The 26,810-nt window shown below is 39.7% G+C and overlaps 1 protein-coding gene across 3 annotated transcripts in view; it reads right to left on the bottom strand.

The window, feature by feature from the left end:
- Positions 1 to 16,002, bottom strand: part of SCAPER (S-phase cyclin A associated protein in the ER) — a 508,094-nt gene extending 492,092 nt beyond the window's left edge. The window contains exons 1-2 of one of the 3 annotated variants that reach the window (XM_030317623.2): positions 15,949 to 16,002; positions 8,478 to 8,545 (exon numbers count right to left, since the gene is read on the bottom strand). In XM_030317623.2, coding sequence (XP_030173483.1) covers positions 8,478 to 8,483 — 6 coding nt within the window. In that variant the 5' untranslated portion in view covers positions 8,484 to 8,545; positions 15,949 to 16,002. The remainder of the gene's footprint in view (positions 1 to 8,477; positions 8,546 to 15,948) is intronic. The other 2 variants (XM_030317622.2, XM_030317624.1) reach the window with 2 other exon arrangements.
- Positions 16,003 to 26,810: the final 10,808 nt, after the last annotated feature.

Genomic DNA, 26,810 nt, shown 5'->3' on the forward strand with positions numbered 1-26,810 from the left:
TCCATTGTAGATATAAGCCACATCTGCTTTACCCATTCATCAGTTGATGGACATTTGGGCTCTTTCCATTCTTTCACTATTGTTGAAAGCGTTGCTATAAACACTGGGGTACAAGTGCCACTATGAATCAGCATTCCTGCATCCTTTAGATAAATTCCTAGTAGTGCAATTGCTAGGTCAAAGGGTAGTTCTATTTTTAATATTTTGAGGGACGTCCATACTGTTTTCCAGAGTGGCTGCACTAGTTTGCATTCCCACCAACCGTGTAAGAGGGTTCCCGTTTCTCTACATCCTTGCCAGTATCTGTTGCTTCCTGAGTTGCTAATTTTAGCCACTCTGACCAGTGTCAGGTGGTGTCTCAGTGTGATTTTGATTTGTATTTCCCTGATGATGAGTGATGTTGAGCATCTTTCATATGTCTGTTGGCCATCTGGATGTCTTCTTTGGAAAAGTGTCTATTCATGTCTTCTGCCCATGTCTTCACTGGATTGTTTATTTTTCGGGTGTTGAGTTTGGTAAATTCTTTATAGATTTTCGATACTAACCCTTTATCCGATGTGTCATTTGCAAATATCTTCTCCCATTCTGTCAGTTGCCTTTCAGTTTTGTTGATTGTTTCCTTTGCAGTACAGAAGTCTTTTATCTTGATGAGATCCCAATAGTTCATTTTTGCTTTTATTTCCCTGGCCTTCGGAGATGTGTCGAGTAAGAAGTTGCTATGGCTGAGGTCAAAGAGGTTGTTGCCTGTCTTCTCCTCTAGGGTTCTGATGGTTTCTTGTCTCACATTTAAGTCTTTCATCCATTTTGAGTTTATTTTTATGTATGGTGTAAGAAAGTGGTCCAGTTTCATTCTTTTGCATGTTGCTGTCCAGTTCTCCAGGCACCATTTGCTAAAGAGACTGCCTTTTTTCCATTGGATACTCTTTCCTGCTTTGACAAAGATGAGTTGGCCATACATTTGTGGGTCCGTTTTTGGGTTCTCTATTCTGTTCCATTGGTCTGTGTGTCTGTTTTTGTGCCAACACCATACTGTCTTGATGATTACAACTTTGTAGTAGAGACTAAAGTCTGGGATTGTGATGCCTCCTACTTTGGTTTTCTTCTTCAATATTACTTTGGCTGTTTGGGGTCTTTTGTGGTTTCATACAAATTTTAGGATTGTTTGTCTAGCTTTGTGAAGAATGCTGGTGTTATTTTGATTGGGATTGCATTGAATGTGTAGATTGTTTTGGGTAGTATCAACATGTTAACAATATTTGTTCTTCCAATCCATGAGAATGGAATGTTTTTCCATTTCTTTGTGTCTTCTCCAATTTCTTTCATAAGTTTTCTATAGTTAAACATATAGATCTTTTACATCTTTGGTTACATTTATTTCTATGTATTTTATGGTTCTTGGTGCAATTCCAAATGGGATCGATTTCTTGATTTCTCTTTCTGTTGCTTCATTATTGGTGCATAGAAATGCAACCGATTTCTGTACACCGATTTTTGTATCCTGCAACCTTGCTGAATTCATGTATCAGTTCTAGCAGCTTTTTGGTGGAGTCTTTCAGGTTTTCCATGTAGAGTATCATGTCATGTGCAGAAAGTGAGTCTGAACTTCTTCTTTGCCAATTTAGATGCCTCTTATTACATTTTGTTGTCTGACTGCTGAGGCTAGGACTCCCAACACTGTGTTAAACAATAGTGGCGATAGTGGACATCTCTGTTGTGTTCCTGATCTCAGGGGGAAAGCTCTGTTTTTGCCCATTGAGGATGATATTAGTTGTGGGCTTTTCATATATGGCTTTAATTTTTTAATGTGTATTTATTTTTGAGACAGAGAGACAGATCATGAGTGGGGGAGAGGCAGAAAGAGCAATATAGAACCCAAAGCAGGCTCCAGGCTCTGAGCTGTCAGCAGAGCCCAACGTGGGGCTGTAACTCACAAACTGCAAGACCATGACCAAGCCGATGTCGGATGCTCAATCAACAGTCACCCAAGTGCCCCTCATATATGGCTTTTTTGATGTTAAGGTATGTTCTTTCTATCCCGAGTTTCCTGAGGGTTTTTAATAAGGAAGGATGCTGTATTTTGTCAAATGTTTTTTCTGCATCTATTGTCAAAATCATATGGTTCTTACCCTTTCTTCTATTAATGTGATGTATCACATTGATTTGCAAATGTTGAACCAGCCCTGCAGCCCAGGAATGAATCCCACTTGGGTTATGGTGAATAATTCTTTTTAATACACTGTTGAATTCGATTTGCTAGTATCTTGTTGAGAATTTTTGCATTCATGTTCATCAGGGATATTGGCCTGTGGGGTCTCTGTCTGGTTTGGGAATCAAGGTAATGCTGGCTTCATAGAATGAATCCAGAAGCTTTCCTTCCATTTCTATTTCTTGGAACAGCTTGAGAAGGATAGGTATTAACTCCGCTTTAAATGTCTGTTAGAATTCCCCTGGGAAGCCATCTGGCCCAAGACTCTTATTTGTTGGGAGACTTTTGATAAATGATTCAATTTCTTCGTTGGTTATGGGTCTGTTCAAATTTTCTATTTCTTCCCGTTTGAGTTTTAGTAGTGCGTGGGTGTCTAGCAATTTGTCCATTTCAGGTTGTCCAGTTTGTTGGCATAATTTTTCATAGTATTCTCTAAAAATTGTTTGTATATCTGAGTGATTGGTTGTGATCTCTCCTCTTTCATTCATGATTTTTATGTATTTGGGTTCTCTCTCTTCTCTTTTTGAGAAGTCTGGCTAGGGGGTTCTCAATTTTATTTTTTTAAAAAACCAGCTGTTAGATTCATTGATCTGTTCTACTGGGTTTTTTTGGATTCTATATTATTTATTTCTGCTCTAATCTTTATTATTTCTCTTCTTCTGCTGGCTTTGGGGTTTCTTTGCTCTTCTGCGTCTAGTTCCTTTGGGTGTGTGGTTAAGTTTGTATTGGGATTTTTCTTATTTCTTGAGATAGGCCTGGATTGCAATGTATTTTCCACTTAGGACTGCCTTTGCTGCATCCCAAAAGGTTTCGACTGTCTTGTTTTCATTTTCATTTGCTTCTATACATTTTTAATTTTTTTTAATTGCCTGGTTGACCCATTCATTCCTTAGTACGATATTATTCAATCTCCACGCATTTGGTGGCTTTCCAAACTTTGTCTTGTGGTTGGTTTCAAGTTTCATAGCTTTGTGATCTGAAAATATGCATGGTATGATCTCAATTCTTTTATATTTATTGAGGACTATTTTGTGACCCAGTATGTGATCTATCTTGGAGAATGTTCCATGTGTACTCAAGAAGAATGTGTATTCTTCTGCTTTTGGATGAAGAGTTCTGAATATATGTCAAGATGTCAATATATGTCAATAATGTCAAGTCCATTTCGTCCAGTGTATCATTCAAGGCCATTGTGTCTTTATTGATTTTCTGCCTAGACGATCTGTCCATTGCTGTAAGTGGAGTATTAAAGTCCCCTGCAATTACTGTATTCTTACCAATAAGGTTGCTTTTGTTTGTGATTAACTGATTTATATATTTGGGTTCTTCCAAGTTGGGGGCATAAACATTTACAATTGTTAGCTCTTCTTGATAGAGCCCCATAATTATGATATAATGCCCTTCTTCATCTCTTGCTATAGCCTTTAGTTTAAAATCTAGTTTGTCTCATATAAGTACGGCTACTCCAGCTTTCTTTTGACTTCCAGTAGCATGATAGATGGCTCTCCATCCCCTCACTTTCAATCTGAAGGTGTTCTCAGATCCAAAATGAGTCTCTTGTAGACAGCATATAGATGGGTCTTGTTTTTTTGTCCATTCTGATACCCTATGTCTTTTGATTGGAGCATTTAGTCCATTTACCTTCAGAGTGATTATTCAAAGATATGGATTTAGTGTCATTGTGTTATCTGTAGGTTTCACACTTGTAGTGATATCTCTGGTCCTCTGTAGTCTTTGCAGCATTCCACTCACAGAGTCACCCTTCCAATCTCTTGCATGGCTGGTTTAGTGGTCATGAACTCCGTCAGTTTTTGTTTGTCTGGGAAAGCCTTTCTGTCTCCCTCTATTCTGAATGACAGTTTTGCTGAATAAAGGATTCCTGGCTGCATATTTTTCCTATTCAGTACATTGAATATTTCCTGCTATTCCCTTCCGGCCTGCCAAGTTTCAGTGGACAGGTGTGCTACTACCCTTATATGTCTACCCTTGTAGGTTAAGGCCCATTTGTCCCTAACTGCTTTCATAATTCTCTCTTTATCTTTGTATTTTGCCAGTTTCAGCATGATATCCCATGGAGAAGACATATTCTTGTTAAATCTGAAGGGAGTTCTCTGTGCCTCCTCGATTTGGATGTCTGCCTCCTTCCCCAAATTAGTTTTCAGCTATAATTTGTTCAAGTAAACCTTCTGCCCCTTTCTCTTTTCTTCTGAAACTATGATATGGATACTATTACATTTCATTGAATCACTTAGTTCTCTAATTCCCCCCTCCTCATCTAGTATTTTCTTATCTTTTTCTTGGCTTCATCATTTTCCATAATTTTATCTTCCATTTCACTTATTCTCCCATCTGCTTCCTCCATCTTTGATGTCACTGCATCTAGTTTATTTTGTACTTCATTTACAGTATTTCTTATTTCATGGTGACTATTTCTTAGTTCCTTGATCTCTGAAGCAATAGATTCTCTGCTGTCTTCTATGCTTTTTAAAGCCCAGCTATGAATTTTATGACTATTATTCTAAATTCTTGCTCAGATATATTGTTTATATCTGTTTTCAGCAATTCTCTAGCTGGCATTTCTTCCTGGAATTTCTTTTGAGGAGAATTCTTTTGGATCATCATTTTGGATAGTTTTCTGTCCCTTGTGTGTTTTAATAGCTTATTATGTGGCCTGCACCTGCGAGCACTATTATATCAAAAAAGGCTCATATACTGTCCAGGGCTTGGCCCTTCAGGAGGTGTTTTTGGAGTGTGTTGCATGTTCTCTGTTGTTGTGACTCTGGTTGCTTTATTTCCCTACTCGTAGTGGTGGTCTGGGCCTTCTGCCAGGTATGCTTTGTTTGTTGAAGTAACCCTGGAAAAAATCTTTAAGGGGGGGGGGGGGGTTGGTGGTAGAAGAAGCCTTATCCCATAGGAATAAGAGAGAAATGACAGGGGTGAGGAAAGAGAAAAGAAAAAAAAAAAAAAACTGATCAGGCAAAGAATCAGAGGAACTATATGGCTTAATCCAGAGAGACAGAGGGGGGAAAATAAAGAAGGAGATACAGAAGAGGTATAAAAAGAATAGATTAAAAATGTCTCTTTAAACAAACCAACAACCAGAGTAACCAGAATAGGGAAGGGAAGGAACATGCAGAAGAAAAGGAAGAAGAAAAAAAAAAATTATATACTTATACATGTATATAAACAGTAAGGACTGACCAAAACTCAAATCAGAAAATGCAAAACCATTAGACAGATATCTGATGGTGCGGTGGAACCAGTGACTGCGTTGGTCTGGATGAGGGGCTGTCTGGTCTGGTCAGTGTCAGTCTTGCTCCAGTAGATATGCAGTTACCAGGCGTGGAGAGACGTGATTTGGTGTAGGTGCATCATGCCTCCACTGTGGGCCCATTGCCCATTCCCTGAAGCCCCACCTTGTTGTGATGGGGAGAAAAATAGCAACACCCCAGTCATTCTCCCTGGACCAGGTGTCCCAAACCACTCTGTTTAAGCCGTCCTCACAGTGCGGTGTAGATGCCAGCACACCAGTTTGTTCTACTCCACAGTCTCCCCCTCCCCAGGCGCTGGGCTGGGATTCAAACCCTGATGTCTTAAGGGGACCCGCTCTGCAAGCCCTGGTTCCGGGTAGAACCACTCCACCCAGCCAGCCAACAAAGGGCTTCTTGCTCTTCACAGTGCCATGCAGGCATGAGTGGGCTCGTTTGTTGGATGTCTTAAAGGATCCCGTTCCATGGGCCCCCAGTTCAAGAGTGAAGATGTGAAAATACCCCCCCACACACACACACAGATTTGTACATCAAATCCAGCTAAGATATCACAACGAAGTTGAGTTTATTTCAAATATGCAAGGCTGGTATAACATTTTCAAATCAATTAATGTAATATACCAAATAAGCAAAATAAAGGAGTAAAGCCCTATTTTCATCTCAACAGATGAAAAAAAGCATGTGATAAAAACTCTTCACAAACTACAACAAACACCATATTTAATGTTATAATGCTGAAAGAGACAAGGATCTTGCCCACCATCACCACTTCCCTTTAAAAAAAGGCCCTAGCCTGTGTAATAAGGTGGGAAAAAGAATGAGGCAGTGAAAACACAAATGAACCTGGATCAGTTTGTTACACTACAAAGTACAGAAATGCTCAAAGAATAATGACATATGGCAAAAGCCAGGTTGAAGGAGCTTCCAATGGCTAAATCTGGAACAATTTGAGCATCAAAATAAATAATGATAGCAATAGACTACAACATTAAATAAAATAAAAAATCCAAGTATCCAGACACGGATAGGTGGGTATGTCAACCTTTTCCTCACAGATGTTTAGTAAGTGTTACCATCATTGAGTGCTAAAACTAGCGGGTGACAATTTGATGAGGTACAGGGTATTTACACAGCCTCAAAGTCTCTCTCAACAAACTACTCATTAATTTCAAAAGAGAAAACACAAACTTTAAACAGAAAAAACAATCCTGTATTAACCAAGTGATCAAAGGTAACATGACCAAAAGCAGGACAAACTGACTATCATATGCTTTCTGATGTGATTCACTGAGAAGGACACATCATCAGTCATGTGATACTCTGCCAAAAAAATAGAAAATCTGCCTCTAGGCAATTAGGATCATATAAAGAAGCTTAATATAATGGAAACACACTAGATGGTAGAGAGAAGGGAAGAAAAGCAATCAAATCCTTGATGACACCTTGATGATGGTGTTTCTCTTAGCCCAACTAAAACCTACTGTTCTTAAATAAATAAATAAATAAATAAATAAATAAATAAATAAATAAATAAAATAAATAAAACCTACTGGTCTTTCAAGTCCCAACTTAAACAGTAACTCTCTCAAAATGAAGTATTTTATGGGGCGCCTGGGTGGCGCAGTCGGTTAAGCGTCCGACTTCAGCCAGGTCACGATCTCGCGGTCCGTGAGTTCGAGCCCCGCGTCGGGCTCTGGGCTGATGGCTCAGAGCCTGGAGCCTGTTTCCGATTCTGTGTCTCCCTCTCTCTCTGCTCCTCCCCCATTCATGCTCTGTCTCTCTCTGTCCCAAAAATAAATAAACGTTGGAAAAAAAAAAAAAAAATTTAAAAAAAAAAAAAAAAATGAAGTATTTTAACCCCCGGACTCAGCCAGGACCCCTTTCATATGCTCGAACAAACCTGTACTCCTTTGTAGCACATCTCACAATTATATTTTAAATCATATACTTATGTATTTACCATCTATCTTCTCCCATGAATGATGAATAATTGGCATGATAAAGATATCATGAATAAATGACTAAAATAAGTACATCATGAATAAATGAACATCATTTGTAAACAAGGTATCCAACAAAAATAAGTAATTGAAGTTAGCCCTGCTAAGCACAAATTCTTTTCAGTTTTACCATTTTGGATGAGAATCTGATCATACTTCCCTGACTTTTAAACAATGGGTGCTGGGGCACCTGGGTGGCTCAGTCGGTTAATCATCCGACTTCGGCTCAGGTCATGAACTCATGGTTTGTGAGTTTAAGCCCCACGTCGGGTTCTGTGCTGACAACTCAGAGCCTGGAGCCTGCTTCAGATTCTGTGTCTCCCTCTCTCTGTTCCTCCCCTGCTCCTGCTTTGTCTCTCTCTCTCAAAAATAAATAAAGATTAAAAATAAATAGGTAAAAAAATAAACAGTGGCTACTGAATCAACTTCCTCCTTTCTTGATACTTTCAAGTTAGCACCAGGAATAACTTTTGTATGATATTACAATATGCCCTCAGGAACTATAGAAATGCAGAGGATGGTTGCTGTAAAATTAATAGGCTCAGACCAAAGTGTTTTTGAGATTTTTTGAACTCTTTACTTCCTGGTAATTAGGCAGAACACAAAAGCTTAATTCTCAATTATTTTCTCTTTTTCCCTATCAAGCTATCAGTTTTCAATTCTTATTTGTTAGAATTACAGGAAATGTTACAAAAAGTAAAGTGAATATACTTTCATTATGGGAATTATCTGTTATGGATGATCACAGGCATTTTTAATTTACTTTCAGGTTTTTGGCCACATTCCTTACCATCACAGTTGGCAAACAAGCAATGCTTTTACTACACTTTGCCCATCAGAGCTATTTAAAAACAACACAAATCAATAGGAAATACTATGAAGCTGTAAAAGGAAATAAAGCTCTCTGATGCTCTAGAGTATACTGCAAAGATAATAAATGAAAAAGAGATGGAAGGAAGGACAAAAAAACAGGTTAGTGTTTAAGGTAGTTTGATCACTTACCATCATTCTTTAATTCCGTTGGTATGCCAAGAAGCTCATTTACCACATAAACCCCTGGGGTGTGACTCCTACAATAAAAAAGAAAAAAAATACATATATATATATATATATTCTTAGTCATAAGATTGTCAAAAAAAACATTTATTCTTAAAGAGACAGAAGTCTCATTACCACAAGTTTGTCATTACATTAAACAAAAAAATAAAATTGCTCTTTTATATAGTTTGGATGTAATATTGCATGTTTTAAATATTCCATGCTGAACAATACCTCAGTGGTCTCCAAAAAATTTTTTTAATTAAATACAAGAGAAACACTGTTAATTAATTACATTAAGAGTCTATGATCTCTCAATCCAGAGACTTTTTTTTTTACTACCATCTATATAGTACACAGAACACACATATAGTATATCCTTACTCAGTTCACAAATGTTTAACTGCAACAAAAGTTTCATAAAGTGATGTTTATACCTATTGTGTGAGATGTACTCTGAGATTTCCTTCTCATTTTTCAAATGCTGCTTTCACTGAACTGATTTATGACCCACTAATGAATGCCAACCCAGGACACAAAACATGATATACCTATTCTTAGGAACTTTGAAAAACTGAGATTTTATCGGAATATTTTAATTACTATTATATAAGTCTCCACATAGAACATATCTTACTTTTCAGGATATCAATATAATGTGGCCAAACCTTTACTCAAACCCAAAGCAGAAACCGAGATAGAACACAAAGCAACAAGGATATTCCTGTATAGAATGACCTAACCCCATAAGAAAAGCTAATGAATGAAGAAATGTAGCAGTTGGAACCTAGTTGCTTCTGGGATCAGAGCCCAGGTAATTTATCCTTTGCCAAGTGTATTTGTTCCTTTTGAAATACAACACATAAGTCCACACAAAAACTTATACACAAGTATTCACAGCACCATTATACATAATGGCCAAAAGTGGAAACAACCCAAATGTCCATCAAATGATGGATAAATAGAAGGTGGTATATACATACAATGGAATATTACTGGGCCATAAAAAGGAATAAAGTGCTTATACATGCTACAACATGAAGGAACCTTAAAAACATTATGCTAAGAAGCCAGCCAGTCACAAAAGATAACATATCGAATAATTTATACGTAATTTCCCGAACAGGCAAATCCACAGAGTCAGAAAATAGATTATTGGTTGCCTAAGGCTAGGAAGTTGGAGGAAAATGGGAGTGACTGCTAATGCGCATGAGGTTTCTTTCTGAAATGGCAAAAATGTTCTAAAATTCATTATGGTGATGGTTGCACAAGTCTGTGGATACAAAAGCCATTTTTTTTAATGGCTGAATTGTATGGTGTATAAATTATACCTCAATTAAACTGTTATTTTTTAATGCAGTGCCTCTCTGTTCACAACTCTCCCAGTTACTCCCCATCTCAGAGTAAAAGCCAAAGTCTTCATAGTAGCCTACCACACTCATACCTCCCTGACCATACCTCAACTCCTCTCCTCTTTGGTGTTCATTCCACTCCAGCCACACTGGCCTCTTTATGTTCCCCGACATGCCAGACACACTCAGGCCTCAGGGCTTTTTAATTATTGGCCACTTATCTGAAAGACTCAAGATTTACTCCATCTTTACTCATATATCACTTCCTCAGTGAAGCCTTCCCAAACATTTTATTTAAAATTGCAACCCATTTAGGGGCACCTGGCTGGCTCAGTCAGTAGAGCACACAACTCTTGATCTCAGGGTTGAGAGTTCAAGCCCCATGCTGGGTGTAAAGATTACATACAAAATTAAATTATTTAATAAATTAAAATACATTAAATTGCAACCCATTTATCCTGACTCCCACCCCCGGCACTTCCTATCCCACTTCTCCTCTAGAGCATTTATCACCTTATAGTATTTACTTAATTGGTATACTGTCCATCTCCCCCCCCCCCCCAACAAGAACATAAGCTTCATGGTGTTTGTTGGTTTCATTACGGCTATGGTCTCAGAACCTAGAACAGTACCTGGCATTCAATAAGCATTAAATACTTATTTGATAAAGCCCATGCTAAAGAATATTTGCTCACCATGTTGCCTTCCTCTCACCCTCCTACATATTCAAAGCCTTTTAACTATTCAAGGCCAACTCTAAAGTCATCTTCATAAAGCCTACTCTGACATCCCCAGCTGACAGATGTCTTCTACATCTTAATTTCCAGATCACTTCATCTGTATTCACTTGTAAAAAGTAGGAGATAGACAGATAGATAGATAGATAGATAGATAAAAATAAAAAATAAAAAGTAGGAGAAAGCACGATGTAGTAGAAAGAGTACATAGAGACACTGGAGTCATCAACCAAATCACTGGTTGTGACCATGAGAAGTCATTTGATCTCTTTGAGTATCAGAAGTCTCATCTATAAAAATGAAGAAGTTAAAAAAACTATGTCCTGGGGTGCCTGGGTGCTCAGTCAGTTAAGTGTCCGACTCTTCATCTCAGCTCAGATCTTGATCTCAGGGTCATGAGTTTAAGCCCTGTGTTGGGCTCTGCGCTGGGTGTGAAGCCTACTTAAAAAAAAAAAAGGCTATGTCCTCAGTTTTCCAAAACAGATAGACAAATGGCTAATAGGAACATGAAAAGGTGTTGAATATCATTAATCATTAGGGATATATAAATCACAACCACAATAAGATATCACTTCACACCCACACCCACTAGGATGGCTACAATCCCAAAGACAAACAATAACAAGTCTTGGAGACGATGTGGAAAAATTGTGGAGGCAACATAAACTTCGGAATGTCATATGCTGCGGCTGGTTTTGTAAATAATCTGGTAGTTCTTCAAAAGGTAGAGTTACTATATGACCCAGCAATTCCACTCTTCGGTATATACCCAAGAGAAATAAAGACATATGTCCACACAAAAACTTGTACACAAATGTTTATAGCAGCATTATTCATAATATTCAACAAGTGAAACCATCCAAATGTCCATCAACTGATGAATGGATAAATAAAATGTGGTATATCCACACAATAAAATAGTATTCAGCCATAAAAAGACATGAAGTTTCTGGAAAAGTCAAAACTATGGAAGGGAAAAGATCAATTGTTATAGGGGTTAGGGAGAAAGGGATAAACAGGCAGAATACAAAGAATTTTTAGGGCAATGAAAGTATTCTTTAAGATATTATAATGGTGTATACATGTCATTACACATTTGTTCAAACCCATAAATACAACACCAAGAGTAAATACTAATGTAAACTATGAACTTTGGTGTGATAGGGACTTGTCAATGTAAGTTAAATCAATTTTAACAAATATTCCACTCTAGTGGGGGATGTTGATGATGGGAGAAGCAAAGCTAAGTGGAGACAGGGAACATATGGGAAATCTCCGTACTTTCCCTAAAAAAATTTTCTGTGCTCCTAAAACTGTTCTAAAACATTAAAGAGTTAAAAAAAAAGGGGGGGGAAGTGTTGATACACTACAGCATGGGTGAACATTGAAAATACTATGCTAAATGGAAGAAACCAAACACAAAAGGCCACCTATTATATGATTCTATTAATATGAAATGCCAGAACAGACAAATCCACAGAGAAAAAAAAGTAGATTAGTGGTTGCCTACGGCTGATGCAGAAAGTGGGAAGGAGAAGAGATGACAGTCAGGAATAGAGAATGGCTGTTATGGGGTTTCATATGGGGTTTTTGAAAATGTCCTAAAATTGGGGTGATGTTTGCACAATTCTGTGAATACACCAAAAAACTACTGAAATGTATACTTTAATGGCTGATTTTATGGTGTGAAATATATCGCAATAAGTTGTTTAAAAAAAAAAAAAAAAAAACCTAACACCTAATCCAGAACTTCCAAAATTTCAAGCAGTTACTACTTTCGTATTTGCCATTAACTACCACCCATACTATTATTCATATAACATTTTTCCCTAAATAAAACACTTTTACTTACAATTTATTTTTTAATATTTATTTTTAAGAGAGAGCATGCACAAGCAGAGAACGAGAACGAGCAGAGAGAGAGGGAGAGAGAGAATCCCAAACAGAATCCTATGTGGGGCTCAATCTCAGAACCATAGGATCATGACCTGAGCTGAAATCAAAAGTTGGATGCTTAACAAACTGAGCCACCCAGGTGCCCCTTTTACTTACATTTTAAAAGAAAATCTAAAATGTTACCATAAACAAAAAAATCAGTTAATATAAAAAAATGGATGTGGCAAATATTTGGCAGTGCTCCTCAAATAAATTTGAGAAACTCTAGGCTACAGCAAAACAATGGGCAAGCAGAAAATGGAGCACAAAAAATAAACAAGTCAGTAAACAGGAAACGGACCCTGGGCCAGAGATTTCAAAACAAGTAGCTGCCAATGATAAACTGAAGTGTCACTTGTCCTAGCCTGCTCTACAGTCCCAGAAAGTCTGTGGAAACACCTGAGTCCTACAAATGGAAATGGGAAGATTGGCTCAAGGGCCAGGAAAGGCCTGCCTCTCTTCATCTGAGTTTAGGTACGCAGGTTGTGAAAGGGCAAGAAGCAAATGGCAGGCCCAAATGGTGAGAAGCCTGTTAGTAACTCTAAAAAATATAGACCCATCTAACAGAAACCAGGTGAGTACATCTATGAATTGTTCTCACGTTCGCCAATAATCCAACAAAGCTGGGGTTTACAATCTCCGGTGTCCACAGTCTACCACTCATGTACTTGCATTTTCTGAAATTGAAGACAATCCAAGTATTTCCCTGAGTCTGGTACACAATGCTGTCACAGGCATACTCAAAAACTACCAGTAATTGTTCACAGCTTTGCGAAGTGGAAAATTAAGTGTATTATGGCAAAATAAGTACTTTGAAGAATATAGACATTTTATTTATAATTCCAGTTGTTTAATGAAGTTTTCAATTCTGAGCACTTCCATATATACTACCATGAATAAATCACACAGGATGAATTTATCTTCTCCCATGAACCTGGCATGCCTCTTTGAAAAAACCAAAACTACCTCTCTTTTGCAATACTATATTAAATAGGCCTAACACATACTGAAATCTTTACAAATGAAATACCTCTGAGATATGCTTCCAAACAATGAAAGGGGATTAGCTTTTATGAGACAAAATTGTCCATGCATACATAATTACTGAAATAGAAAACTGGTACATAGCAATTAATTCTACTATTCTAATTCACGTTTTCAAAACATATAATGAACTTACTATTGAAGAAATTATCATTAAAAAGTAGTCATTATTTTAGCAAAGCTCCATGAAATCTTTATGTCCAGAATAAAGTCTTTCTATAAATCATTTCCTTCTAATAATTTAAGGTGGCCTCACCAGTGAACTGCAGATCTTTTTGCTTTTCCCATAATATCTACTGCCAAAGCCAAACATGTGTGTGAAAAAGGTTACCATCCCAGCATGAAACTGGAAACAGATTTTTACTACTTATTTTGTTATTCAAGCCATTTGCAGTTCTCACTTCTACAATTTCAGAAACGTGAATTTCACAATGGATATCAGGTTGCACCATTAGAGAGAATTCTGTTTAACTTTCCACTTACCACCACCATCTAAGTGTTTAAAGAATGTTCACATGGGATTCCCAAATAACTTTTGTTTCTCCTTTAAAACTAGGTTGAGTTGTGGCTAGGTAGGAAGGTGAAAGAAAAGATAGAATATCAACCCCCTTCATCTTAACATTCCTGTAAAGTAGTTAAGTGAAGCTTTTAATAAAGTTAACATCAAATCAACCTTTCAGTGATTAAGTATCTATGAAGCCCTAAGGATATTTTTTAAATCTATGTTTAAAACACTATATCCTTTGAACCTTAGTAACCAAAATTATTTATAAATGCATTTGTATAGCAACATTGATTATGCGTCCATGCACAATCCACCAGGTGGACTAACGTAAAGTGGTTAACTACAGAGAACAAAAAAATTGCAGCTCAAGGGAATGCGGAGAAGGAAGAGGCAAGTATTTGTTGGGGGCTTACTATGGGCGGGGAGCAGTTCTTAATGCTGTACACATACCTCATTTACCTGCTATCAACAAATTTATGAGGTGAATCACATTATCTCTATTTTACAGATGAGGAAACCACGGCTCAGAAAAATTAAGTAATCTGCCAAAGGACAAGTAGTGAAGCTGGGATTCAAACTCAAATCAGTCTGCCTTCAAAGCCCTCATTCTCACACTTCCTCCCACAAAGAAACTTTCCAAGTCATATTAAAAATTGACTCTCTGATTAATTAAAATATTAATTCCTTAGTGAATATTACTCAGATCATTTCCATATGTGGCATAAATCAATCTGCACCCAACACATTTTGAGGAAAAGTCATAGCTAGAAAAAAATACAAGGGCCAGGGCACCAAAATAAACCAGAGTGGGATAATGGTCAGATTACCAACCCAAGGTATAAAAGCATCATCCCAGATCAACGATTCACCAGCTGGTGACCCTGGGGCAAGTAATAACGTCTCTGAACCTTAGTTTCCCCATTCATAAAATGAACATAATGCCTAGCCCACCCTTCTACCTTGGATTATGAGAATGAAATAGCTAATGTTGGTGAAATCAATGTGTAAACCATACCAAACTATGGTACTTACAAGGAATTGCTATCTATTCAGTAAGATGACTATAATGAACAGCCATTTTCATGGAAAATATCTCGGCACATATAGAAGGAGGGAACAATCCACGAGCAACAGGAAACTGGTCTCAGGCAGGCAGCCCCATCCCAGCGGGAGCCACTTGACAGCAGCAGGTGCTCAGAGAACCAGTTTTCTGACTGCTTTCTAAAAATCCCTTCACTCACTGGGGCGGGGGGAAGGAGCACTAACACAGGCAGAAGGCTGGGTCCTAATACTCCCAGGTGTGAGGCACTGGTTCAAGTCTTCACCCCTCCAGGCCTCAGTTTACGAATTTGTAAGACAATTACCGCCCTGCTTCCCAAGCAGAGCTAAGACCCGAACCATCAAGCAGGGAAAGCGTGGTAAACCCTGCGGAGAATGAAATGATGGCGATCACCTGTCAAATGAAGGGCTGGGTGGGAGTCTCCTATGGAAACCCCTTGCAGTTTGGACATTCCAGAAGCCTCAACACGCGCACCACCGCGTACTCAGTGAAGGGGTGAGGCAGTACCCATCCCCACCTTCACCCCCAACCCAGTTGAACCCGCAGCGCAGGCCGGGAGCCTGCCTACCCTCGCCCCCAGGCCTTCTCAGAGGAACCCCGGGCCCTCCCGAGCAGCCGTGGCTCCCCTCCCCCAGCAGCGATCGCTGACCCTCTCCGCCCACACTGCCAGGTGAGGGGAGAGGGTGAAGGGGAGTACCCGCCGCCATTTTGTCCCTTGGACCCCGCAACGCATTCCGCCCGGCCAGGCCCCAGCCCCGGGCCTCCTGGGTCTGCGCTACGCGCGCCCCTCGCGGACACTCACCCCCGGCAGCCCTGCGCAGTTCGGGGCGGCTCCGAGCGTCCCGCCGGGAAAGGGGCGGGGCGGGGAGGGGCGGCTACGGGGGGCGGGGCAGCTGCCGGAGCACCACGTGACCCCCAGCCGGGGCCATGCTGCTCCCCTCCCTAGTTGCGGCCTCCCGCGCGCAGGCGCAGCCAGGTTCGCGCCGACCGGCCGAGAAGGCGGGGAGACTTGGCGTGGGTTGGTTTTCGTTGTACCGGCGCGGTTGCTTCCGAGGAGCTCTTCCCTTCGTTAGGCTGCATTCTCACCGCGGCTTTTAGCCACAATCTTGGATTCAGTCCCTTCCCTCCGCCTGTCTTATCGTCACAGTCCCACAGATAACGACCTAGAGGTCCGCCTTACAAAAATCTATACTTGTGAAAACGCTTTGGAAAAGCACGCAGCACTACACCAAGCATTGCTTACCCTCCGCGATGAACCTTTTTTCATCCCCTGCGTGCCAGCCTTGAAAGGCTCAAAGTACAAGCATCTACCAAATGTTTTCTCTACCTCAAAGACGAAATAAACACACCAATTAAATAATTTAACGATGTTTAAATCATAGTTCTGAATGAAATAGAAAAACTCCGCGCAGACCGTAATTACCAAATGAATATTCCTCATCACTTTTCATCCACCTGGGAAGTTCAGACTCTAACTTTCCCTTTCCCTTGTTACCCACAATAAGCAGAAGTCATGGAATCTAATGGAGTCTGCCTCACAAATAGACTATAAACGCTGTTGAAGGCAGGAACCATATTAAATGGCTATGTTCTGGTTCCTTTCCCCTTTTGCCTTCTTAGAAAATTTCTTTTATTTACTTAACAACTGTTTGTAGGGCATTTACCATATGACAAATGGTATTTTAGATGGTTGGAGTTAATAAGTAAAAAAAACATTAAAAATGCCTGCCTTCTAGGGCACCTGGGTAGCTCAGTTCTTTAAGTATCTGACTCTTGGTTTTGGCTCAGGTCCTGATCTCATGGTTCTTGGGTTCAAGCCGTGCATTGGGCTCTGAGCTGACAGTGTGGAACCTGCTTGGAATTCTCTCTCTCTCTCTCTCTCTCAAAATAAACATTTTTTTAAATGCTTGCCTTGGGGTGCCTGGGTGGCTCAGTTGGTTAAGCATCCAACTTCAGCTCAGGTCATGATCTCACACACAGCTCACGGGTTCCAGCCCAGCACCTCCAGCTCTGTGATGACAGCTCAGAGCCTGGAGCCTGCTTCCAATTCTATGTCTCTATCTTTCTCTGCCCTTCCCCGACCCCCACCCCCCCCCCAAGCTCATGGCCTCTCTCTCTTTCACAAAAATAAACATTTTTAAAACAATGCTTTAAAAAATAAAATAAAAATAAATAAAGATGCCTGCCTTCTTGGAGCCAGCTGGAGACAATAAATAGTGAACATATAAGTAAATTACATGATAATGTGATAAGCACTACAGTAAACAAAGTGAGTAGGATAAGAAGGATGGAGTAGGGAACATACTGCAATTTCATAAAGTGTAGTCAGGGCTTTTATTCCTCTAATCAACTATTCCTTTTCTCCTCTCTTTTAATTCCCATAAGGGTTTAAACAACCTCTCCCATCTTGAAATGTCCCACCCAACAAACCCCATTTCAACCTCCACTTTATTTTTCTTCTTTGCAGATCTGCCCTTCACAACTACATTTCTCCAGTGTAGGATGTCTCTACTTCATCAACTACAACTCATGTCTAATAACTAGTGTTACTGCACTCTGGTTTCTTCCCTACCGCCCTATGAAAACCATTCTTTCCAAAGTCATTAGGGCTCACCTGACTACAGATGCTTTGGATGTATTCATCATGACCTAACTTAATTTCTCTGCAAATTTTGACACTTCTTCCTTCTGGAAACACTTTTTCCTCACCTACCATTTTTACTCTCTTGATCTCACTTTTTCATCTCTAACCACCCTTCCTTCATCTCTTTTGAAGTCTCCTCTTATTTTTCTCATCTCTTAAATGTTGGTATCCCTCAGGGATAGGTGCAAGCCCTCTCTTTTCCCACTGGACACACTCTCTGGGTGATTGCTTCTTTTTACATAATTTCAGTTAGCATTTTTGTGCTCTAGATTTCCCAGTATATATCTCCAGGCCTGATTTCTGCTCCTGAGCTTCAGATCTACATGGTTAACTACCTGGTTAGTTCCACTTGAGCCTCTCAAAACCAACAAGATGAAAATAAAAACACTCATTATCTTTCTTATATACATGTAAAACAGCCTTATGGGATATAATTTACATACCACACAATCCACCCACTTAATGTATTCAGTGGTTTTAAAAACATTTACAGGATTGTGCAATCATCACTACAGTCAATTTTAGAAGATTTTCATCACTCCAGAAAGAAACCTCATATTCATTAATAGTCACTTGCCCATTTTCCCTCAATTCCCTATTCATTTCATGTGAAGGGAATCATGCAATATGTGGTATTTTGTGACTGGCCTCTTTCACTCAGGATAATGTTTTCAAAGCACAACCACACTATAACATGTATCAATACTTCAATCCTTTTTTGTGGCTGAATAATATTCCATTGTATGGATATACCACATTTTATTTATCCATTCATTAGTTGAAGGACATTTGGGTATCACTACTTTTTCACTATTATGAATAATATTGCTATGAACATTTGCGTATAAGTTTTGGGTGGACATATGTTTTCATTTGTCTTGGGTATAGACCTAGGAGTGGAATTGCTGGGTCATATGCTAATTCTATGTTCAACTTTCTTAAAAACTGCCAGACTATTTCCAAAACCAGCTGCACCATTTTACATTCCTACCTGCAGTTTACAAGGGTTCCAATTTCTCCACACTTTTTCCAACCGTTGTATCATCTGTCTTTTGGATTACAGCCATCCTAGTGGGTAAAGTGTGGTTGTGATTTATATTCTCCTAATGACTAATTATGTTCAACTGCTTTTCATGTGCTTATTGGCCATTTGTGTATGTCCCTGAAGAAATGTCTATTCAAATCCTTTGGTCATTTTTTAATTGGATTACCACTCATTAACTTAAAAAAAAAATTTTTTTTAATGTTTATTTATTTTTGAGAGAGGGAGAGACAGAGTGCAAGCTGGGGAGGGGCAGAGAGAGAGAGGGAGACACAGAATCCGAAGCAGGCTCCAGACTCTGAGCTGTCCGCACAGACCCCAACATGGGACTCAAACTCACAAACTGTGAGATCATGACCCGAGCTGAACTCAGACACTCAACTGACTGAGCCACCCAGGCGCCCCACAGCTCATTAACTTTTGCCACAAAATCTGTTCTGATTATTGTTCTGCCAAATATTCTGGTGCCCTTCCATGAAATGCCCCTTCCTCAGCCCCACCAATGGCAGACTTGACCAGGTGACTTGCTTTGACCAATAAAATGTGAGAAGAAGGATCAATTCCAAGCAGAAATTTTAAAATCCAGCTTGTGGGTTCACCATGTCTCTTTTCTGTCTGCCACAAGATCGGTGATTTATTTCAGAGAAAAGTTGTTCCATCAACCTGGGTTCCAGAGTGAAGACGGCATGGAACAGAACCAGATTATGTAACTGCATGATTCCCCAATGGATATGCAGCATTTATTTTGGTAAGCCACTCAGATGCTTGATACATTTGTTACTGAACCATAACCTAGCCTGTGCTAAAGTATCACTTGTCCCATGTGCTGTGTGGATCTACTATCTCTCCAGCCTCCTTAACATGGCCCACAAGGCTTGAATCAGGCCTGATAACTTCTTCAACCTCATTTCCAGGCTATTTCCTCAACCAGCCTGTGTTCCAGACAAAATACAGTACACTGAAACCCTGAAATTCATTTCTTCCTCTTTGTTCAAGTTGTTCCTTATTACTGGAATAGTAATAGCTAATTTTGCCTAAGAATTTTCTATGTGCAAGACTATAGAGAGAGAGTCTTATTTCATCTGAAAAAAACCCCTGAGAATTAGGTAATTTCTACTATTTTACAAATCAAGAAAGGCCCTGGATTTACTTTTCCTAGGGCAGACAGCTAGAAAGGGGTAGTGCTAGGATTTGAAACCAGGTCTCTTTGACTCCAAAGCTCCTCTTTGAATCATTAGGCTATAATAATAGCTAAAGGGAGTTAGCTTTTCTTCAGTATTTACTGTAGGAGGCACCATGCTGAGGCACTTCGCATGGACTGTATTTAATCCACGTAAAGAAATTATATGAGGGGCACCTGGCTGGCTCAATCGGAAGAGTGTGTGATTCTTGATCTCACGGTTGTGGGTTCGAGCCCCACATTGGATGTGGAGATTACTTAAATAAATAAATAAATAAATGAATAAATAAATAAATAAATAAGAAATTATATGAAATGGAAGTATAGTATAGAATAGTGGTATCCCATAGCAGTTAAGACTCTGATTTTGGAGTCAGATTATGTAATTGTGTGTTCTTGAGAAAATTATTAAACATCTCTAAACTCCATCTTCCTCATCTGTAAAATGGAGCAATAAGATATACCTAAGTGGGTTTTGTATTAAATTAATCAATTTTTAGAAAGCAGTTAGAATAGTTTAGCATATAGAGATCAAAGTATAACAGTTCCCTCAGGTGTCATCTCCAGTGGCCAATGCACCTCTTCCACGGCAGTAGCTCCAACTGGAAATCTCTGGCCATGATTCTGGATTTTCCCTGACAGCCTTGACTTTGAGGTTCTGATACCAGCACCCCATTCCATTGTTCACCAAGGGATTAATTTTCTCACCTATTTAACTTGAATGCCGTTATCACCTCCTAGTAAGTGGAAAGTAGAATTCTAGTAATCCATGGCAGGCAATGGTAGTGTAATCACTTAAATTAATATCTGTGGTTGCTTGAAATAAAATGCCAGATGGAGGTAAGGGAATTGAAAATTCTGGAGCTGCTGTACTCTGCCATGAAAGTAATGATAATCACAAGGACTATAGAGTAAGTTGACAACTTCGCAAGCATTAGGAAGCTACTAAATGCTAAAATTAGTGCTTTAAACTCTCAGCTCATGGCTGAGAATCTCTTATTTCTTATGGCCTAAGGACAGACCATGGCTTAGGATCAGAACCAAATTTATTTGTGCAAGTTGCTAGGGTAAAATGAAATTGAACTCACAGGTTTTCTAAATCACTGTGTTAAAGATAGGACATAGATTGGAAAGAAGTGGGATTCTGAGACTTAGGATGGGGACATTTGAGGGGACCTCAGACTAGCCCCGTAAATATCCCTGAGATCCCTATTCTATCTTAGGAAACTGACATTCCCTTGTTTAATGATTCTGTATGCAGCAGTTGCCTGGCAAAGAGATGTCTATTCTCTCCAGATACTATCCACCACCCCTCATTACCTCCAAACCCACTTCTATAATCAAATCCAGGAACCCAGAACAGAATTGTAAGGTCTATTTCAGAAAACAAAACAAAACAAAACAAAACTTATACACTCAAAGAATTGCAATATCTTGTGCATTTACATTAGCAGTAACCTGGAAAACTATATGGAGTAGATTCTAAGGATGTTACATCAGAAAAGATAGAATATATTTGACAAGCCAGGCTAAATTTAAATACATATGTCCTTACCTGAGATCCCAATTTTGATATACTAAGTTGAGTATCTAATGGTTTACTTGGTTGGTTGACTTCAATGAAGCTGAGATGCCAGAAATTCACCTCACATAAATGGAGAAATGAATGTAAAAAGTCCTATTCAAAAGGGCCAAGCCACAGAATATACGAAAGCATCAAGGTGATGGGAATGTTGGAGTGGATTTGTTATGTGTAACCTGCTCATCCTTTTCCTGACTATGTTGCGTGAAAGGGACCAGAGGGCACTAAGGTACTGAGAAAACATTAGTGAGAGAAACATAGGCATCCTTGAAAGCTCTGAAATGACTATCCTTTCTAGAGCAAGGATGGGTTTTCTGATTTCAGTGGTAATGTTGGCAGAGTGGCAGAGGCCATGTGTCAATACTTAACCATCAGAGACAAGGGGGCACGATTACCATAATGGACAACAGGGGCAAAGTGGCAATTGGAATGTTTTGACCCTCAAGGATATGTGGGGGTGCTTCCCTGATGACAAGGTCTTTAGGAATGAAATAGATGGGCAGCCTACTAAAGTATTACTTGATATATACAACTAGGAAAACTATAGGTCTAGTGTACAAAGACCTGACTTGAGTTGTTACAAAAGGAAGTCATAGCCTCTCATTTAGTTGCAGACCTAAGTTATGCCACATACCCAGGGCCCAGTGATTGAAGGAGAAACTGGGTCTTCTTGAGGAAAGACACTGCAACATTGTCATGACTACATACTATAAATATATCTCCAAGTCTTTCCCAAAAGAACCTGTGACTATTAACAAGATGAGTGAGCACTGAAGAAAGGAACATAACTAGACTTTTGAAGGATTATTAGATGCTGCTCTGAATTCATGCACATCCTTGGGGACCTGCTATATTCTGCCATGTGTTAGTAATGATAATCACAAGGACTATAGAGTAAGGTAACAACTTCACAAGCATTAGGCAGCTTAGATTAAAGCTGAATAGATGGAGGGCTTTGGGTGATCAGATGATAAGCTAAATGTATATCCAAGTCCACCACACAGAGAGCTCAATGGCCTCTGTAGATACATTCTAAGGCAATTTCTAGGTCCTAAATGCATATTTGGGCTAGATGTTCGTAACTGGCAAATTCTCTGCACTGGCTCCCTGACCCATAATGAACGGGCTACCATGGTATGTACGACCAAGCAGAAGCCCCTGGAACTGCTCTTCCCTAACAAAATAGTAAGCCAAAGGTAATATCACATCCCTGTGGGAACTGCAGGAATTCGTGCCACCATCAAAGATTTGATAGATGCAGGAGTGATGATTCTCAACACACTTCTGTTTAACTCCTATGTTTGACAGTGACAAAGCTAGATGGTGGCTTCACTTGCAGCTTCCGATCCATATATGGCACCTTTTCTGGAACAAGTCAACATAGTCCTGCCATCTAGTATGCTGCTATTATCTGACAAATCATTCTCCCCTCATATCAATTAGCAGCAAAGTTTCAGCTGTCGGCAATACACCTTTACAGTCTTACTTCAGGGCCATGTCAACTCTCAAACTTTTGTCACAGTCTAGCCCACAGGGATCTTGATCATCCCATAGAACATCACTCTGATCTACTACATTGATAACACCATGCTGATTGGCTTGGTGAACAGGAAGTAGCAAATATTCTTAGTAAGACACATGAATGCCAGAAATACAAAAACTCAGTGAAAGGATTGTTGGAATATCTCCCTATAGCAGTGGTTCTCAACCAGAAGCAATTTTGTCCCCAAGGGAACATTTAACAGGCAATATCTAGAGAGATTTTTTGGTTGTTACAACTGAGAGTAAGGGAGTTAGTGGCTACTGGCATCTAGTGGGTAGAAGCCAAAAATGCTGCTAAATATCCTGCAATGCACGGGACAGCTCCCCACAACCAAGAATTATCAAGCCCAAATGTTAAGACTGAGGTTGAGAATCCCTACCTTAAAGTGAAAGAGAAGTTTCTATACTTTGCACATCCTAACACTAAGAAAGAGGCACAATCTTGGTGAGCCTTTGAATTTTGGAGGCAACATATATACCATATTTGGGTATATTTCTTTGACCCATTTACTGAGAAACCTGTGTTCCCAGGAAATGAAAGTCTCTGCCACTCCAGCCTAATGATTCAGAAGATCCAAAGTGTCTGTGGCAAGTAAGGATACTGTTTGGACCCTCTGGCAAACCCCAATAAGATATCTGATGCACAGAGTTTTAGGATTTTGAACACAATACCATGTTCTCCTCTGCTGAAAGGGCACTGGATTCTGGTAGAGACCATGTCTTGATGACATCAAGATCGATGTGATCTCAGCTGCCATTCTTTTTTTTTTAATGTTTATTTATTTATTTTGAGAGGGGTGAGGGGCAGGGAAAGAGAGGGAGAGAGAGAATCCCAAGCATGCTCCACACTGTCAGTGCAGAGCCTGACGTAGGGCTTGATCTCCCAAACTGTGAGATCATGACCTGAGCCAAAATCAAAGTCAGATGCTTAACCACTTAACTGACTGAGCCACCCAGGCACCCCATGCCATTCTTGGACTGCCATAAGATTGGGCATACATAGCAATAAACCATCATCAATTGAAAATGGTATAGAAAAGATTACACTTGAGCAGACCAGGAGGTTGCATGGGCAGGTGGCTCAGACCCCACAGCCTCATGAAGAGTTCCCTATAACCAGTTGTCACAGAGGGAAAAAAAACCTGGGCCTAGTTTAAAAATGGGTTTGCACAATATGTTGGCATCAGGTGGAAGTGGACTGCTGGACTATCACCATTCCATTCAGGAATCACTCTGAAGGAAAATGGTGAAAGTCAGCTCTCTCCCCAAGTAGGGAGAACTTTGGGCAGCACTTCTGGATACCCATTTTGCCTGAAGAAAACATGGCCCAAAGTACAAACCTCTTCTGGCTCATGGGTAGTAATTAATTATTATGCCTGTTACTCAGAGACTTGGAAAGAATCATATTGGAATATTGATAACAAAGAAACCTATGGAAGAGGTATGTGGATAGATCTCTCAAAATTGGCCAGTAGGATGAGGATTTTTGCTTCTCATGTGAATGCTTATCAAAAGGCATTCACTGAAGAGAGGGCTCTCAATATAACCACGTGAATGACCCACTGACTCTATGAACTATGGTCAGATCCTTTATTAAGCCACCTCAGCCTGGTTCAGTGGGCCTGTGTACTAATAGCCATGGAAGCAGGGGTGAGAATCATCAGAGAATAACTGACCTAGTAGATTGGTGGAATGGCCTACTGAAGTCATAATTACAGCACCCCCATAGGATAATAACACCCCTGTGAGACACAGTGCTGTCCTACAGAATGGAATACTGTATTTGCTTTGAGCTAGTGACCAACAGATGGTGCTGTTTCTCTTACAGCCAGAACACCTACGTTCTGGAAACCTAATGACCCACTGACAAAGTCCACAACCTTAGACCCTTCTAGAGGTCTTAGTTCCTCTTTTAGTTTGGGTTCTTGTCCTAAGACAGGTCTTGGGTGCAAATTGTTTGTTTGGGCAATGATCCTAGTAAACACAAGTGAGGAAGAAAGGAAAGTGAGCCAGAGAAGGGAGAAAAACCAATAAACGTGTGACAATGAGTAGATGAGCACTGTAGGCAACTAAAGCTCAATCTCACCAAAAACCCTCTGAAAAACAGTATGAAATAAGCTTCAGAATTGTCCTGTTGGGGTACAAGAATCCAAGGAATATACCCAACAACTCCTACTCACAGGATATTAACTTTCTCACATTCCTGGGCTATAATTCCCTTTGGCAGAGTGCCAGAGAAAGCCCACCAGAAGAGACAAGAGAAGGGAGAAAGCTGTCATTGTTCAGGGAACTCTCCATTGCAGCTGCAGATGAACTCAGGTGGACTGATAGGACATGGAGAGAGGCATCCACCTCATCTGCTACAGTCCCAAGGGAGGTATGCTTTCATGAGAGTACACAGTAATGAATGAGAAAAAGAAACTGCCACCTGACTATTTTGGGGCCTCATGCCACTGAACCAATAGCCAGAGGAGAGGTTACAATACTGGATGAAGCAGTAAGTCCAATTAGCAATGAAGACAAAGAGGACCCTATCTGGTACCCAGGGGGAATCAATGGGGTGCCTCTGTTTTTCCATCTCCAATTGAAAAGTTTAAAGGAAAACCCCCCAAAAAGGCAAAACCCAATAAAGGCAAGACCAGTAGGATTCAGATCCTTCAAAAATGAAGGTTTAGGTCACTACCCAGGTAAAAACAACAAACAGTCAAGCACTAACTAAGGACAACAGAAGCATGGAATGAATAGTGAAAGAAGGAAGTGGTAAATATCAACTCTGCTCTTATGACCAGTTATAGAAATTACTAACAGCTATGCATATTTGTGTTATGTATATTTTAATATAATCATTTCTTTTTTTTCTCCTTCTTCCTACTAATTTACACAAAGAATGTCAATGGTATTAACTTTGCCAATAAGTTCAGATGTTACCAGACTATAAGAAACACAGTTTATTGGGAAAGACTGAATTTCCTAGAGATGATGGACTTTAAGATGGCAATGATGACTTATCTCACCCAGGTTGAGGAGATGATGAGGGCATCTTCATTTGTGTGAAGCACAGTTGCATCCTGTTAGAAAGAAGCATGAAACTGTAATAAAGGAGGTAAATATTTTGAATAGCTAATGATGTGGACTGTGACACTTATTTGCCTGTTTGCTCTTGGCCCGTTCCCTGATCTTCCTCTGCTCTGCTCTCAGGGAACTACATTTCCTGGCATCCCTTGGCAAGTGGCTTCCAGGTAGATTTGGCCAGTGAGAGGCCCTGACAGAGTACTGAAAGGTGGAAGGAAGGGACAATCAGGGTATTATGCTCTCTCACTCTTTTCTCAGGCAACATGTCCATTAGTGGCTATATTTCCTCCATGTCTCCAGCTCTCTCCAAACAATCTAGAAGGTGGTAAAAGCAAGTTCTCCCCTGGAGCTTCTGGAGCGAGTATGGCCCTCCCAACACCTTCATTTCAGCCCAGTCAAACTGAATTGAGACTTCTACCTCCAAAACTGTAAAAGAGTAAATATATGTTGTTTTAAGCCACCAAGAGTATCATAATTTATCATTGTAGCCATAGGAAATCAATAAAGGAACCAACATTTTCTTTGTGTACTTTTATATACCTGCATTCTATGTGTATTATCTAATTTAATCCTCATAACAACACTAGGAGATAGGTATTTTA

Source organism: Lynx canadensis, chromosome B3 (genome assembly GCF_007474595.2).
Source record: "Lynx canadensis isolate LIC74 chromosome B3, mLynCan4.pri.v2, whole genome shotgun sequence".
Taxonomy (NCBI): Eukaryota; Metazoa; Chordata; class Mammalia; order Carnivora; family Felidae; genus Lynx; species Lynx canadensis.